At 44.5% G+C, this 17151-nt stretch overlaps 2 protein-coding genes across 3 annotated transcripts in view; both read right to left on the bottom strand.

Annotated features, from left to right (window-relative positions):
• Positions 1-1489: 1489 nt before the first annotated feature.
• LOC311531915 (alpha-1-acid glycoprotein 1-like) lies at positions 1490-8621 on the bottom strand. Of its 2 annotated transcripts, XM_084649773.1 has the most exons (7): positions 8511-8617; positions 8352-8428; positions 6199-6341; positions 5470-5543; positions 4786-4887; positions 3897-3997; positions 1490-1879 (listed from the first exon to the last, which is right to left on the bottom strand). In XM_084649773.1, exons 2-7 carry the CDS (start codon positions 8358-8360, stop codon positions 1850-1852), a joined length of 459 nt encoding a protein of 152 aa, XP_084505899.1. In that variant the 5' UTR covers positions 8361-8428; positions 8511-8617; the 3' UTR covers positions 1490-1849. The 2 variants fall into 2 exon arrangements, with proteins under 2 accessions (XP_084505899.1, XP_084505898.1); XM_084649772.1 differs by having other exon boundaries at positions 8352-8621.
• A 3319-nt stretch (positions 8622-11940) lies between these two features.
• Positions 11941-17151, bottom strand: part of COL27A1 (collagen type XXVII alpha 1 chain) — a 247496-nt gene continuing 242285 nt past the window's right edge. Inside the window, exons 61-62 of the mRNA XM_084650113.1 lie at positions 14830-15048; positions 11941-14072 (exon numbers count right to left, since the gene is read on the bottom strand). Of these exons, the coding sequence (XP_084506239.1) occupies positions 13926-14072; positions 14830-15048 (366 nt within the window). The 3' untranslated portion in view covers positions 11941-13925. The remainder of the gene's footprint in view (positions 14073-14829; positions 15049-17151) is intronic.

Genomic DNA, 17151 nt, shown 5'->3' with positions numbered 1-17151 from the left:
AAAGAGATGAAATAATAAGGTTATAATACTGCAAAAATTTAAAAGAAAGGAAAATTCACAGTTAAAGTCACACAAGCAATCTTGACTGTGCCTTGGTAATGATTCCCTAAGGAACTGTGCGGGGTGTTGGTTACATTGTGGTTAGACAGTGTGACTCCCCCAGCAAGGGTAGCTCATGTGTGTGCAGGCTGTGATGGGCATAGTCCAAATGGAACTCCAGTACTGTGTCATTGTCTTCAAAAGGGTGAGGTGTGAATTCTCATCAGAGCCCTGGAGCATGTGTCCTACGGAATATTTTCATTTTCTCCTCACTGTGTGTTCCCCACCCTGCAGGGTGCCTTTCATCTTTAATGTACTCTGATCCTCCTGGCCTTTTGCATGAGAAGGTTCCACTGAAGTTAATGAAACCTCTATGCATAGGAGTCTGCGAGATCAGGCCCTAAAACAATATCAACATTTAGTTTTGAAGCTATAGTTTGTAAAATTTCAGAACAAGTTGAAAGGTTTCCTCTGCATCCATCGCTCAGTTCATCAATCAGTCAGTCACACACAGTCTACTGAGGACTGTTGCACCAGCCAGAGTGATCACAGTTGATGGCGTTGCACCAGATATCGTGTAGTGACGTTCTCAGATCTGGCTCATTCCTGTGAATTCATGAATCTCTGGGGCAGTCCCGTGATGGTGCTAGATAAGGTCAGGGGGTGCACCCCTTTGTGCATTGATGGCAGATTTAAGAGCACAGTGTGCTGGATTGTTTTTGGCTTTCCTGGCAACATGGCCAGAGACCATGAACGCTGCTTTTGGATATAGTGAGTGAGTGGGTAGGAGTATTGTGACACCTCGTACTGAAGCAGGGCGGGAATCTTTTAAGTCAGCTGTGCCCTTCCCCAGCTTACCTCTTAGCTGATACCTGAGAGACAGGGATTTTAGGGCCTGTTCCAACTCTCACTGAAGTAAAATGGAATCTTTCCCTTGACTTCTAATGGGAGCTGGATCAGTTCCTTACTGCCAACTAACACTGCTGCTGTTCCTAGTTCCCATGTAGGGGAGCTAAGCTGTACAGCAGGGAAACCAAACAGGGGACAGGAGAGAAAAGACAAAAGGAAATCTTTCTTTTTATCTGGGCTGCAATTTTGATTCATACCCAAGTCTCTTCCATCTCCTTTGCCTCTATCACAGAAGAAAATGACAGCTTTCTCATGGCCCATTACTATGGCACTGCTGGCTTGGTAGTGAACAGCCAATAACTCAGGATTTGTCCCTAAGTGTTATGATGCCACTCGGGGGGAAAAGAAAGGGTGATGTTATCATTCAGCCATGTTACAGTTGTTTTATAGAAAATTTAAAGGTGTGTGCATTTGTATATTATTTTGGGGCATAGTAAGTGCTGCTTGAAGGGGCAGATGTCAGTACAAGACCTTTACTGTAGGGAAAAAAAAGCTGGTATTTGTTTTTGCCATACTCAGATAGCAAACATTTACTGTCAGTCAGATTTATCTTTATTTTTAAATCAACAAGAAAGAATGAAAGTAAAGTCTTCAGGAGAGAGCATAGTGTGTGGGTCTCCTTTGTGAAAGTCTGCACTAAGAGCTGAGAACAAATGGTTGCTGAGCTCTGCATGCGTGAAGAGTGCTTAGAAATGTAAAGGTGCAGAACACAGAAAATGAAAATGTCAGTAGTTTGTGCCAAAGAAACCACATGGTCAGATGCAACAAGGGGAGATCCTTCAGTGGCTAAACAGGTGGAAGAGAATTAACAACTGCTGATATCCAGTGTGGAGAGCAACGTTGCTGTGGAAATGTGTGTTACCCCAGTGATGGTTCTACCAGTTCAACTGAGTGCTTTTTGTCATCTTTCTTCTTCCATAGGACACAGATCCTACAGAGATGAACAAGAGTGAGAGTCAGTATCGCGTGTGTAAAATGTGCTCTTAGTAGTACAGGATTTTCTTACAGCAAAACTAGCAGTATTTCTTGTGCATTTTCAAATTCCTCCTGCCTAACACACTAGAATCCCCAAAAGGCTAAAATAGTGTCAACTTCAGCAGCCTCTAGGGCAAGAAGTTGTGTCGCAGGAACGTTTCTCTCTATTTAAAGATTTACATTGCTTCAGCTAGGCTGTGGACTTGCTCATTGCTGCTTCGGGAATATGAACAATATGCTTGCTCAGCAGCGAAGATTTTTGTCAAGCAAGCAAATTGAGGTGAATATTAAAGGCGAAACCCCTTCGCTGGGAGAAGAGAGAGAAGCTGTTAAAATGCAGTATTCCTTGTGTGGGTTTGCATTGCCTATTGTTAGCTCATTAAGGGCTAGCAGCTGCCCCAGCCAGCTACTGGGGAGAGCTGGCTGCTCAGAGGAAGAGGCATTTATTAAATGGGCCTGAGTATGTCTGGCCTTGATCATGGCGTGCTGGCTCAATGTTTTTGGAGGCCCTGGGTTTGGCAATCTCAGTTTTCACTATGGTGGTGTTTAAACCTGACAGGATTCCAAAAGACTTGAGAGGTTTAAGGAATGGACTGGTGAATGTGGAGTCTGGTGGCACTTCCCCAAGGAAGCCAAGGATTAGGCAGTTTGGAAGGGAAGGACTCTGATCTAACACCAGCCCAGTACATGGTCAGTACCTATTGGTTTTACAATAACTGTGAGGTTTATGTCTCTTTTGGGGAAGGGGTCTGTGCAGCTAAAGTTCTCTCTGTTTAATTCCTATCAAGGCATGGGGGTAGACGGTTTGCTCCTGTATTCTTTCTGGTTTATATTATACTTGCTGTGAATACGTTTGTGGCCATTAGGGAACGTCATGGTTGTCCCTATGGTGCACACTTGACATTTCATGAGGACAGCTAGCTTAGACCCTCCTTCTAACTCGGAGCTACAGGAGAGTCTCCACTGGGGTTACCAGTATAAGTTCTACAGTACAGAGGTGGGCAAACTACGGCCCGTGGGCCCGTTCTGCCCAGCCCCTGAGCTCCTGGCCCGGGAGGCTTGCCCCTGGTCCCTCCTCCCCCGCAGCTTCTGCTCCTGAAGCTGCTGGAGCAATGCTCTGGGAGGCGGGGCTGCAAGCTCCTGGGGCAGTGCAGCTGCAGAGCCCGGCCTGACCCGGTGCTCTGCGCTGCGTGGTGCGTGGCTTCCTGTCCTGGAGCAGCTGCGCCGCCAGCCAGCGGTGCTCCAGGCAGCGTGGTAAGGGGGCAGGGACGGGGGTTGGATAGAGGGCAGGGGCTGGGGTTGTGGATGGGGTCAGGCCGGTCAGAGGGCGGGAAATGGGGGCAGGAATTCCGGGGGCAGTCAGGGAGAAGGGGTGGTTGGATGGGGTGGGGGTCCCGGGGGGGCAGTCAGGCAGGAGAGGGGGTGTTGGATGGGGGGGCGTGGGGGGTCTGGGGGCGGTTGGGGGACAGAGAGCGGGGGGTGGGGGTTGATGGGGCAGGGGTCCTGGGGGGATTGGATGGGGCAGGGGTCCTGGGGGAGCCGTCAGGGGGGCGAGAAGCAGGGGGGTTGTATAGGGGGTGGGGGGCCAGGCCACACCTGGCTGTTTGGGAAGACAGCACCTCCCCTAATCGGCCCTCCATACAATTTCTGAAACCTGATGTGGCCCTCAGGCCAAAAAGTTTGCCTGCCCACCCCTGCTATAGCAGATGGTTGAGCAGTTTTGATTCCATTAATTAAAGGGCAGTGGATGGCTCACTAGCCCATTCATTATATCATATCATCGTGGTGCAGTGCATACTCTTGAATATGTTACGTGTTGGGGTTTGCTTTGGGTTACTAAACTTCTTTCTTTTTTTTAAGCCTCTTTTCAGGGAGGAGGCTGGAGCATTTAATTTTGATTCCAATTTCAGTGTGATTCTGAAGCTCTAAAGATGGCTTGATAACTCTCATAGGAACCCCATGTTGATCTTTACCTTATCTAGAGAATAGAATGTTTCCTCTTCCTTCAATCCAAGGCATGCCACTTGAGTTTTGAATTCTTCCAGCTGCTCTGTGCTCATGTTTTGGGCCCGGGCTGTTTTGAAAGATGCAATACTAAATTGCAGAAAATCATTTGGCAGAGTTGGTTTTAGGAGGTATAGTAGCTGCATTGTACCTACGGTTTGTTTGAAGCTTTCACAGCAACAAAGAGTAGTACTCAGATCTCCTACTCAAAAGCATGTACCTCTCCCCCTTGAGCTAAGGGAGCTGCATCCCCTCTTTATTCTTCTTTGTTGGGACCCTCTATTTCCCCTATTATTATTATTATTGGGTGGGGGAGGGGATAGAAGAGATTTGTCTGGTCAGCCCATCTCCAGTGGGAGATGGAAAGAGTTATGGGGTGTCCCTAAAATCAAAACTGATTCCGAGGTTTTAATATTTACCCTCCTGGCCATAATCTTTTTATCCTAGGACCTAGATAATTGTTGTTAAGCATATACACAGTGCTTTAAAAGATCTAGAATCAGCCACAGTTCCTGCCCAGGCCAGACTAGTCAGCTACTTAATTTTCATGCTCTGTCCCTGCCTTTCTCTTTCTTGGGTCCTGCAGCCACTTTTCTAGGAGCAGAACAGAAGGAAGGATGCTCTTTCAGTTTAGGGCACTGGTCCTTGAGAGACCTGCATTCAGTTCCAGGATCTTCTTGTGTGCCTTTGGGCAAGGTACTTAATTTACTCTGTCCCTCAGTTCCTTCCCTGTAAAATGGGGATAACTGAACAGCTCTACTTTGCAGGGGGTTTGTGAGATGCTGTCGTAACAGGGGCTACATAGAGCATCTCTGGCTATCTAGGTCCTTTTCTGGTGCGGGGATGTGCTTTACTTACCCGAGATCGATAACCCTTTGTGGGTCCCATCAATGTGGTATAGTGTCATAGTGTCTTCGGAGCGGCTCTTGATAAGTTGTGCTATGCCAGTTTCGTTTGGCCCTTCAGGAGAACAGGCACAAGGGGTGGTTAGAGTATTCGGTCCAAAATCTCAGGAGAAGTGTAATATAAACCTACAAGGACATTTGACTGTATTCTGTGATTTGGTGGTACTGTGTATAGGTATAAAAAACTCATCTCATACGGACCTAGATGTGGCTTGGCAGACCTATGTCTCTGTGCTGACCCCTTCACGCCTGCAGGCTAAACCCTTTTGGAAACTAGTGTTAGCTGTAGCAGAATGATCAGCTTTGGCAGTTCTGTGTGTTTGTTGCATATGGAGGCCACTACTGGCTACAGAAATGACCTGATACAGACAAATCCTTCTATCACTGTAATGAGAATGTTGCAAAGAATTGCCCACGAGGAGAGGAAATTATTCCTTGCCAAGTGGGGGAAGCTGACCTCTGGATTCAGATTAGTTATGCAACTCTGCTGTGGGACCAGATAAATGTGTGGTAGAAATGAGAAAGTGAAATGTAGGACAAAAACCTTCCTACCTCTCCAACCACAACTCAATCCACCCTTCCCAATAGGATGCACTGGACATTTGTGCTTTTCTCCTTAGCATCTCTGGATTCTTACCGTGCAGGATCATTGTAAAATTGTCCCAGATGACTGAAATGTAACTGGAGTTGTCCACCACACACTTGTCCTTCCTAAAGGGGAAGAGATTAATCAGTGGACTAACCACAGGGGGTGATGCTCTATGGCTCTCTGGGTTAAATTCTGTTAGCCAATGTGAATTACATGCCTCTATCAAACACAGAACTGCACACAAACTTTCTGTATGTATATTACATTAGCACCCCCAGTCAACTGAGGGAAATCTGAAGGGATTGTCAGGGTAGCTAAATCCACCCTTCTGTTCCAGAGTAGCACTTTGTGTGTATGAGAATAGGATTTGATGCAGGATTGACAGCCCTGGATTTTAATGGCCCTTGCCCAGATATAGAACACGTTCAATGCAGGCCAAAGGTGCTCCGTGAGACAATAGTGGAGCCTGCTGTCCAGGAGATCAGGGATGACTATGAATGAGAAGGCCTAAGAGGAAGAGATGGAGTTAGGGAAGGCTGCACGGTGGCTCCTGGTAGTGGTCTGGATAAGCATGGAATAGCCATATGCAACCTCAGCGTGAGTCAGGGATCTTCAAGCATAGGTAAGAGTCACACTGCAAGAAAGACTTTGCACATTGTTTCATTAATGGTAGTTCCTGGTAGCCTGGTCCTACTGAGGAAAATGTTTGTGTAAATATTTTCCCTGAGTAAGGGAGCATGTCACTGTCAGTAAGGTCTGTGTTGTAAATGCTCTTACAGTTTCATGACTTGTGTGACGGGGAAGTTGTCTTGATGGCTGCTAGGGTATATGAAGTAATAAGCATTCTTTATCAATTCCATCTCCTTTAGGGTGCGTGGGTGCTGAGAGGCCCCAACAATGTAGAACCATTTGCCCAGCAGCTGTGAAGATGAGGAGGGAAGAAAAAGAAACAAATTGTTAGGAGACCCTATAAGCCTCAGCATGTGTGTATGTGTAATTATTTATTTGGATTGTGTATTGGTCCCAGTCAGGATCAGGGCCCCTCTTGTACAAGTCACTGTACGGACACAGAGGAGAATGGTCTCTCTCCTGAACTTACAACTTAAATAGACCTATTTTTTTGTGGCAGTAAGTTTTATGGCAGATTGCCAGTTACCCAAGCTTTTCTCACAGCTGGTGGTGATAGCCTCCTCTTACCTGGTGGAACTAAAGCTTCCCTTGAAAGAGGATCAAGGTGCTGAAAAACCACAACAACCTTCTTACGCCATCAAAGCACTCTGTGCAATGCTCTAGCCTACGTATGTGACCCTAGGCCAGTACCATGCTACCCATTTGTCCCAAAGTCGTGGTGAGTATTCTAGGTGGGGTAACAGTAATACACTGTTTTCAAACTTGGGGGGAGAGGTTGTGCTAGACCACATGCCCAGGAGAAGGGAAAGATGCCAGATACCACCCCCCATGGAATAAACATGCTGCCTCGTCCACCAGCAAAGAGGATGGTAGTTCCTTGAAAGTCCTCCACCTTCCCTCCCTACTGCCTTGTGTAATGCAGCTGGCTGTGGGAACAGCTCATGTGTACAGGGGTTCAGGCTCAGCTGGCAGCTCACTCTGCTAAACTCCTCTCCTTTGCTCCCATGGCACTTAGCTCTGGATTGGATGGCAACTATGCCCCACTCCCATTAGCAAGGTGTGTTGTCTGCTGGCTGATGAAGTAGGGAGGGGGAATCAGAGCTATGGGTTGGGGGGTAGGGAGAAGAGTTGGCAAAAACAGGCAAACGAACAAAAAAGAATAAGAAATCAAAAGGAAGAGGGGACACAAAAAAGACCAAATGGCAGAGAAGAGATGGGAAAGGAGACATGTAATGTAGGAGGTTGCTGGGGATCAAGCAATTTTTTTACTTTCATAACTGACATGGGATGCCCAGTGGTGCCGGGGCTCAGCCCTGGGACAAATTAAGCAGTGGAGAAATGTAAAGAAAGTGGACAGTAAAAAGAAGACATAGTGACAGCTGTGGCAGCACATGGTACAAGAGGAGAGGGGGGCATTCATGTTCCCTGCTAAGGAGCTGATGCCAACAAAATATGGCTGGAACTGCTGGCATCATTTTAGAAAACTGGAAGCATCTGTAAGCTCCTCTTGTGGAGCCCCTTCATGAACTCTGTAAAGACAGGAGCCAGCTGCCCTGCAGGCATCCTTCATCTGCAAGAGCTAACCTGTTAGGGCTGTGAGTGGCTCACAGAATGGGGAAGGAGGTCGATTGGTTTTATGCTGGCTTTTTTTTCCTATATCTGCAGAGGGCAGCGTTCCACCTGAGTTTCCAGACCGTAAGCGTTGACTTTAGCTGCCATTGTCGCACTCTCTTCACATTGATTCCACAGTCACTGGCATCACTTCAGAGAGAGATTTATTAAGAATCCCCAGTAAAATAAGTGGCATGAACATTAGGATGCTGAGGGCTCTAAGGTTTCAAGGATACTTTTTTGGGAAGAGGCCCAGGCTCCTGGAATCCCCATCGCTTGGTATGTTTAAAAGTAGGTGGGGAAGGCACTTAGTAAATGTTCCTCAGGGACCAATCCAATGGATTGAGGTGCTCTGTCAAATGGTCTTCCTCTAATTTCTAAGGGTTCCCTCCTGGGTCTATCACTTGGAATCCAGACATCTCCAGGTCTTGGATTAAAACCTGCGGTGCACACCATGCTGTTGCCCAGTTTCCATTCAGTAATTTATATTTCAGCGGGTACTGATGAGGTATAAATACTACTCAGCTTGTAAGATTAAAGCCTGACTATATGGTTAATTTTACTAAATGGTTCCCTTGCCTGCATGCCTGGCCTGTGCCTTAGTCTAGGACAGGTCCTTAATGAACCTCTGAGTGCCCCATCTAGAATATAAGCATCAAAGTTGAGGCCCTTCTAAGGGCACTTCTTACCTTGGTCATTGTTGCATTGTCAAGGGTTTCTGGAACTAGAGGTTCACAATCCAGGGGTTTAGCAGTAAGGAGATGTGCTAAACCAAGAATAATTGCAATGCAGGTCAGTGCCATGATTTCTTTTTGAAGGGAAGTGAGAAGCAGTGGAATCAAACTCACCAGCTGAAGCTTCTCATCTCAACACAGGTATCTGTATTTATAGACATTCATGACTCCAAATCTCAGATTTCCCAAATGTACCTCAGAATCCAGGAATTTGCTGGCGACGTGTACCTGACTTGGCCAATGTTCTGTTTGCTTAGTGATGAAGCAATGAGAGGTGCTGTTCTGTTAAACTTCTAACATAAGGCTAAATTCATTTTTGGTTTATGGGGTGTGTTGACAGAATGTAAAAAGCCCTTTAAACAGATCTATAGACAAAATCATTTTCTAATAATTGGTTTCTGTTTGCATCAACTGAAATTAATTTCCCTTGAACATTCATACGGACAGAATGCTGGTTGCACAAATATTCACAAAAAGTATTTTATAAAAGGGGGAGCAAATGGGGTGAATTGGAGTTCAGCAACTTGCTACATCATTAATGGAAAACTTTCCCTGCTGCTCCCCTTCCCCACCCCAATTCTACTCATCAGTGGATGGGATGTGCCTGCTTGCTAATGCGGTGTAATGGCTTCAACTTCCTTTATACTGTTGCTTCCTTATTCCTTGCTGATGAGACTATTGTTACTGCTTAAGGCCTTATCTATTTTGCACCATTAACTGTCCATAGTTCTTTAATTAATTAACCCCTCAATATTAAATAAATCAATTTGTAATAATGTCAAAGCTTTTAACTACTCATCCTTCTTTCCTTATGCTTCCTTTCAGCTTCTTACTTTTACTGTCTGCTTTTCTACCTAGATTGATGGGTAGTTTTGCATTTCCTTTCTGAGATGCTGCCTTGAATGTATCTGCCAGATGTGGCCTCCATCACTGCCTAAGTGGGATCTTCAGGAGTTTGAGGTGAGCCAAGCTAGGCTTTGTTGGCCTCCTCCTATACTAGCTTCTGCTAAGTCAGATAAGAAATGGTCATTTATTTTTATTACACAACGGTCAGGGGCCCTGAATGAAATTGGGGCTCTGTTGTGCTAGACACTACATAAATGGAGTAGGCTGGTTTCTACTCTGAAGCACTTAGTCTAGTAGACAAGACAGATCAGGGAGGTAGAAAGGGAGAATTAAGCAGAGGCAAGTAACTTAATTTCTCTAAGGCCACAAATGGAACCTGTGACAGAACTGGGAATGGAACTCAGTTTTTCCAAGTCCCAATCTAGTGCCTTTACCACAGAACCGTCCTTCCTCTCTAAATCATCCCAGAACCCTCTGAGGACACCTGTTGGATGTAGAAACCCTGTGTAACTATTTCACCTGCTTTGTGCTGGACTTAAAAGCTATGTATGTTTGACTAAAGAAGCCTCAAAGTGGCACTTTGACAGCCTTGTGGTCTGAGATAATGGGACGTGTTGAGGCTATAGCTAGAGCAGACTAAAATCCTTAGGGAACTTTCATATTTTTCTACATTGGCTTAGTCACAGCATGGCTTATAAATTGGCTGATAGTGCTGTTAAGTCCTGTGTAGGGTGACAAGGGATACCATTCCCAGGAAGGTGCTAAGCCTTGCCCACAGTGAGACATAGAGGGTGCTGCCACTCTTAAAAGTGAACCCCTTTGTTTTCAGCTCTGTCTCATAGTCTGCAATGCCAAACTAAATCTTCTATCATGCCAGTATAATTCCATTGACTTGAAGAGAGTTGCACTAGTGTAAAGGAGAGAAGATTTTGGCCCTTTATTCAACCTTTGTGTTTTTATATAGGTTCTTAGGTTGACACCTATCACTCTAGTATCTGAGCCCTTTGACAGGGCTTGTCTTATGCCACTTCTATGCATTAATTTTATTCATTACAGCATTAATCCCTGTAGATTTTAAGATTGCCTTGCTGGATTCACTGTTCAACTATTGCACTAGCGCTCTCACCAGACTAATAGATCTAGCTTTGTATTGATAAAATGGCCTTTATAACCTGCCTTTCCTCCTCTGCTGTTTCTCTAGATCCTGATAGACCAGCTTCCCTTACTTAGCTATTTCTTAATCCTTTTAAGATGATGTGTTAGGAACAGTCCTTGGAAGACAGAGACCCACTTGTCAAACACCAACTGTGCACGTAAGGCAAAGGAACTGCCACTGCAATGTGAATGGACTCTTTTTTTACTGTTATGACTTCTCTAGCTTCAGAGTGAGTTAATTGCTTTTAATCCCTATGTTTTGTATCCTTTTGTTTGGTGGATATATAATATGATGGGCTGGTGGCCACATAGCTGTATGTGTAGCTAATTGTGTGCACTTGTATTTGTCTGTCTCTTTCCTAAACACTAGCATTTTGTGATTGAATAACGGTGGACTTCTGTCAGATATAATCAGCCCTTCAGTGTCTGTGCTTCTTTTGACACACTGTCAAAGCTTATCTGGAACTGTTTCCCATCAGTTCCATTAAGCAATTATAGCAAAATTTCCACTGCTGCCTGCCTCTGATTATGATTTCCCCTTCAAACCTAGCCTAGGGTTGGAGGGAGGGATTGGGATAGGGTAGATCTTGCAAAAAGTCACCCATGTTGATGGGAATTCATGCAAAGCAGCACTGAATGACGGTTTAAAGCTGCAATGTTTAACTTTCTTCCAGGAAGCAGGATGGTAGCTGTTCCTGGAAGAGAAAATGACCTAGTTGCTTCTGTGGGAAATCCAAACTGATCTATGCATACAGTGAGCTCTAGTTGTAATATGGGTAGCTATTACCAGTTGAATGGAAGCTCATGCACCAGGCCATGCATCTTCCCAAACTTAACTGAATGGTTGAAGGAAGTCTTGGCAAAGTCAGCAGGTGTAGGAGGTACCTGGACTAAAACTTACTCTAATGTACACATTTTGTCCTGCTCACACCCAATCAAGAATTAACACAGTTTTGAAACGTGATTTAAAAAGCTATGTGGGCTTACTGGAGCCTAGTGGAAAAGACTAGTTTGCTAGCTGCTTTCTTTTCTTTCCAGTGGAGAGAGTAACCTGAAGGGAAAGCAGAGGAGAAATCAGATTGGTGGGCAGCTTTGTCATACATATGCTTGAACAACTCGTCTTGACTGGGACAAGTGATTTTGATGGATCAGTATTTTGTGTTTTCTATTATGGCTAAATGGAGGATTTAGTGCCTGGGCTGGTGAATCTTCTATGAAGATTTTTTAGGATTTGTTTGTTTTTCAGAGAAAGGGTCTATTAATTGGTCTGCTTGCAGCGATGGGCTTCATCCTGCAATGAGTGCCATATAGGCAGAACTGTGTCCCCATTCAGAGTCCTGCCTAAGCCACTAGGGCTCTCTATGCAGGTGATGTGCTCTGTCCCCATGATGCTGATTGCAGGATCGTAGGGGGCTAAGTTTAGATTTAAGCTCCACCTGTGTTAGAGCTTTGAACCTGAGGATATTTCTGCTCCTCTCACCTATCTTAATTTCCTGTGAAGAAGCAAAAAACCATGAAAGTCCCATTTCAATGCTTCAGTTTTAAATATTTATTTAACGTTCCAAAAAAAAAAAAATTTAAGGCGAACAAATGGAAATTCCAACCTCATGAAACATAAAAAACCATTAACAAGAGGATGAGAAATGGAACAGAGAATGTGTGTGGGAGCGCTAGGAAAGCAAGCAAGCAAGAGATGAGATTATGGTAACTTCAACACAAAGGCACTGAAGAATGATCTGGGATGAGAGGCACTCAATGGCGGAGCCCTGCGCTGGCAGCTTGAGGTATTTTGAGGAGAAGCACCAGAATCAGAAAGGGAGTTGAGGTATTTGAAAAATTGTGTTAACTTTTAGCTCACTGGAAAAACAAACTGAAGACCATTGCAAAAAAGAATACATAAAATGAGACTGTTTTTCTCCAAACAAATAATCCGTAGTCCATACGAGACATGAAAAACTCCAAAACAGGTACTGAAGCATTTGATACAGTACAGCTCAGATTACATAATATTATTCCTTATGTAGAATAAAGAGATTACCATAGTTATCCTCTTTTTTTTTTTTTTTTAAAAAAACTCCAAATTTACACACAGAGTCTAGATTTCTACAAAACAAAAACCCCTCCAAGCTTGGTGGGGTTCTGAAGCAACAAGGTACCGTAATTTCAGCTTTGACAGACAGGTCCTGACAAAGGACTTTTTTTTTTTTTTTTTTAAATAAGATCAGCTGTTGGATCCCAGTGTAGGGAATCACTGCATACAGAAGAGCTGGCAAGGAAACTATACACATTGTCAACACGGAAAAACTATTTATATAACAGAAACAACCCAAACTAGCTCTCTTCAAGGCTCCCCTACAATTGAATTCTTACAGCTTTGGGGGGTACAACTTGCCCACTGAAAAATAAAACAGTGAAATGCCATTAAAAAACCCAAGGGCACACTTATTTTAGACCCATTTTGTGCTATTTACTGACACCCAAGGCAATTATCTTTACAAACCTAGATTTAAAAAAATCATTTGCCTTTGTTAGTGTGTTTAAAATATTTCAATTTTTTCTTCTGATTTAGCTAAAGACTGCAAACTGCCCTCCCGCCACCTTCTCTTGTTCTAGAGAAGTCCCCATGGCTGTTGGTTTTTTTTGGGTCTGTGGCAAAATATTGTAGCACCTTCAGAACCTTAAATAGTTTAAAATCATATATAAAATAACACACTTTTTTTTAAGAGCACCAGAGATTTCACAGTGAGAGGTAGAAACAAACCAGACAAGCCCATCCTCTCTCTCTCTATTTTAGCACCAGTCTCTTCCTCCCTGCCCCTCCCCCCAAACATCTATTTTCCCCTTTCAGCTTTGGGACTCTCCCCCACCCTATCATCACACATGAGAAGGGATGTTTATTAGACTGACTCACGGAAGGAAGAACTTAACTTTTTTTTTGCTTAAATAAAATATATATCTATATATTTGTTTCTCTTCTAATATTGCACATCAAATGCTTCCTGTACACAGAGCAGCCAGATTTAACTTGCAAATCCACTTATGAGAACTTCATCTCTCTCTTTTATTCAGCGGTGAGCTGTCCAGAAGATGAGCTCTTAAAGGGAGGCTCTAATTTTATGGAAAGAACATTTGGTAACTCAGGAACGGGGTAGGACAAAGATATGCACTGTAGGTTTCTTCTTAAGATCTCTCTCTATTTCTTTGGTTGTGGAAAAAGCTGTGTGTGTGGAATTGCTTGTGTTATCTGGCCTTCAAGTTCCTGATCCCCCTTCACTGTTCATGTCTTGGCTGATGCCAGGATCCCCCCAGTGTTCTGCTTTTTAAAATTTCTTTCAAGACTATGCTGGAGAATCAACTGAGTTTGGGAGATCAAGGTTCTTTAAGACTTTGAGCTCTATGGCCAGAGCAACAGTTGACCCAAATGACAAGGCCCAGCCATCTGTGCTGAAGAGGGACAGGGGATCCTACTTAAACACGTAGGCCCCCCCAAAAGGGGCCAAAACCTTGGAGCACTGTAGAGATCACAGTTCAAAGGAAGCACACGGGTCCGACCTCGAGGTGATACTGTTTCTCTGGCTCGGATGGTGGAAGGTTGTAGATGTTGACAATTGGCAGCTGATTAGGGTCCTGTGTCCGAAACATAAGGATAGTCTTATGCCAGTGTCCATCCTGAATCTGAACCAAGAGGGAGAGAAAATGGGGGTCAATTAGCTGAGTGAGTAGATCCCTGTGGGGAAGAATAATTTCCATCAAGATATGGCTGAAAAGCACTGAGACAGGTAAGTTATCACCAGTTCATAGTTATGGCAAAGTGAGACAATGTGGGTTGGGGAAATGGAGGCAATGTGATCTAGTGAATAGAAGCAGTGAGTACTCTGCATCACTGAAAATGAAACCTCTATGCTGGGCACCTAAAATTAGAGGTCACCCTTCAAAGTGTGGATTTGAAAGATGGCCACTGACTCAGTGTAACCCTGGGCAAGAGGTGGGAATAGAAGACCGATCTCTCAACTCTGTACACTAGATCACACTGTCTCCAAGCAGAAAACTCTTCTAAATAAAAAGGGTACTCAAATGTGTTCTCTATTTTAAGCATTTCTATAGTACCTCTTACTGCAGAATGTAAGCGCTGCCCAGATTAACTAGATTTGTATGCAAATTGCTCAGAGTGGGGTTCATAGAGGCTAATGCTCTTCCAGCACTGTTCCCTTGTCTTTGGTCTTGGTGGGGAAGCACTGACAATAGCTGGATCTTGCAGCATGCTCTAAGGGTACTTAGACTTTGGCTAAATTTAATGTCTTCTGGTTTCTTATGTCCCCGTGAAGTCCCCTTGACTGGGCATGCTGCATCTCCAGTTCTCCCACTTTCTCTTAGGTCAGTTTGGTTTTTTTTTTTTAGCTGCTTTGTTGGCCACGTTGTAGGGGCTCTGTACCTTGCAATCATCTGTTGCCACCTCTGGCTTGAACGGCCCTTCTGCTTCAAATATCTGTCCATTCCAGGCCTTGAAACGCACCGCTTTTTCTGAAGGCTTCTGAGCTGACTCTTCCCTCCACACTGACATGTTCAAACAGTGGATGGTGATGTGCTGAACCACCTCTGAGCTCAGTAGGTGAAGGAAGTTCATCTGGACTCTACCAATGTTGAATTCCAGCTGTTAACGCAACAAAGAGATAATATGAAAATTAAGACACTCCATCCCGAAGACCGTGAGTCAGATACACCCAGTAGTCTTAGAGTGGTGCAGTTAGTGCAAGCAGCAGCAAAGATATTTAGTGTATTAATGTACATTACAGCTGTCCCCATGGGCAGAAGGTGAACCCCCCCTTAGGGGAGGCTAGCCTATCAGGAGCAACCCCTGTGCCCGACAGAGGAGCCCTGAGCTGCTGGTCACCCAGACACCCGAGCTCCGGCCCCATCACCAAATTGCTGGCAAGCCCGAGCCCCAGGCCACCAGGTGGAACTGAGCTCCCACCGGCTTCAGAGAGGAGCATGGGCGGGGCCACAGCCTGGGTTTGCAGCAGCTTAGCCTCCCCTGGCCTATGATACTTGCTGTCCCCAACTTTTTCACTTTGTTAAATAGGCAATTTAGACAGCTGTTATGGGGTGCACCAGTTCAAAATCACAGGGCAGTCCTTGTAATGTACCACACACAAGATTTTTGTTACTGTGTAGGTCTGGGTGCTGGCACTTGACTCCAGATGTGAATGTCACAGGGTTCTGGAATTAAAGTTTTAACTTGGAGCCCTTTTTGTATTCAATCTATATGCCCAATGTGATCCTGGCTAGATGCTGAACCAGCCTGGAGAGTTTTCTTGTATTTGATTTTGCTTCCCTTTGCAGGGGACACAGAGAGTGCTGACTTTTCTTATACCTAGGAACCTGTCAATCTAGTATTACAAAGTAATGTGAGCCCCTGGTTCAAACATTGCTTCGCAATGGTGAGAGGAGGCCTCTCTGTCATACCTGCACGGTTCTATTAGACTAGTCTGGCATAGCTGTAAACAACAAAGGGTTTGAAAATTTTTTTCTAACCAGAGTGTAGACAGGGCAGTTTCAAACCAGCCTAGGCCCTCAGTAAGGAAGCCTACAAGGCAAGAAGCAGGATGGGCTTTGTTTAAAGAAGAATTCCAGTCCTACTGCTATTGAATCTTCAGCTTAGTTGCAACACTGTGAGTTCAGGGCTGGGTAAACAATCCTGGAGACCGAAGTCCTCCAGTGAGCCATGCAGCAGGGGCAGTGGAAAGACAAACTTTCACCACACTACCCAGCCAATACACCTTTGAACTAGTAGCATCCCATCTAAGGATTGGAGGGAAATTCAGTCTCACTGACTTCTCTGTTGAGGGGCCAATTAATGTCAATTGTGGTGTTTTCTTTTCATGTGCAAAGTGGGCTCTCGATTTTACGTCAGGTTTTCTTGAAGCTTACAGTGAGTTCTGAACAGCTTATTAATGCCTTGCAGACTCCTGACTTTGCATGGAATCCACCATTGATGCTGATGCAGCAAGCATCACTGTTCTGTTTCTGATTAATTTGACGTTTCATACTATGTAGGTGGCTTGTTTTGGCTGAATTATCTCTTGTAGGTGATGGCTAAATGAATATGGGTGCATAGTTAGGCCTAGTAGTTTTGAAAAATCACACCCCAAAGAAATCGTCACCACGGCTGTGTGTTTTTGAAAATCCCATCCCTACTGGGTATAGTTCCTTGAAACTCATACCTCCTTCAGTCTTGGGTGGAGTTATTGAGTAAATGAGCATTTTATTCTTTAACTGCTTATCTGGAGCATACACCTATGCTGTGCAAGTAACTGTTGCTGACAGTGATGAGCCAGGCAATAGTGGAACTAGAGAGTCTGCTTATTCCCCTGTGCCAATAGCTCTATGTTGGAAAAGCTTCCACCATCCCTCCTGTTGCTGTAGACAGCAATATGTTGGGGGAGAAGGAATAAATGTAGGGAGAATCTAGTGCTGTAATAATTTAATACAGGAAGTACATTATGGTACTATCACAGGGTCTTCATCATAACTTCAGAAAGCTTCCTGCTTTCCAGTCTTACCTAGTGTTGGGGCTTTTTCTAGTTTCTCTGCTCTTGTCTCATGCTAGCTTCTCTCTGTCTCTCCCTGTGCCACTCATTCATCCTGATTAAAAGTGAATCAATAAGCCTGTTCCTGTTTGTGGAAAATCTGGAAGCAGACTGCTATTTCCTCCCACTTCTTGGGGATAAGAATGTATTGGATCATTCCACAAAAT

Source organism: Lepidochelys olivacea (assembly GCF_965140295.1).
Source record: "Lepidochelys olivacea isolate rLepOli2 genome assembly, chromosome: 16".
Taxonomy (NCBI): Eukaryota; Metazoa; Chordata; order Testudines; family Cheloniidae; genus Lepidochelys; species Lepidochelys olivacea.
The sequence above is the reverse complement of the archived record's forward strand: the minus strand, read 5'-3'. Positions and strand labels throughout refer to the sequence as shown.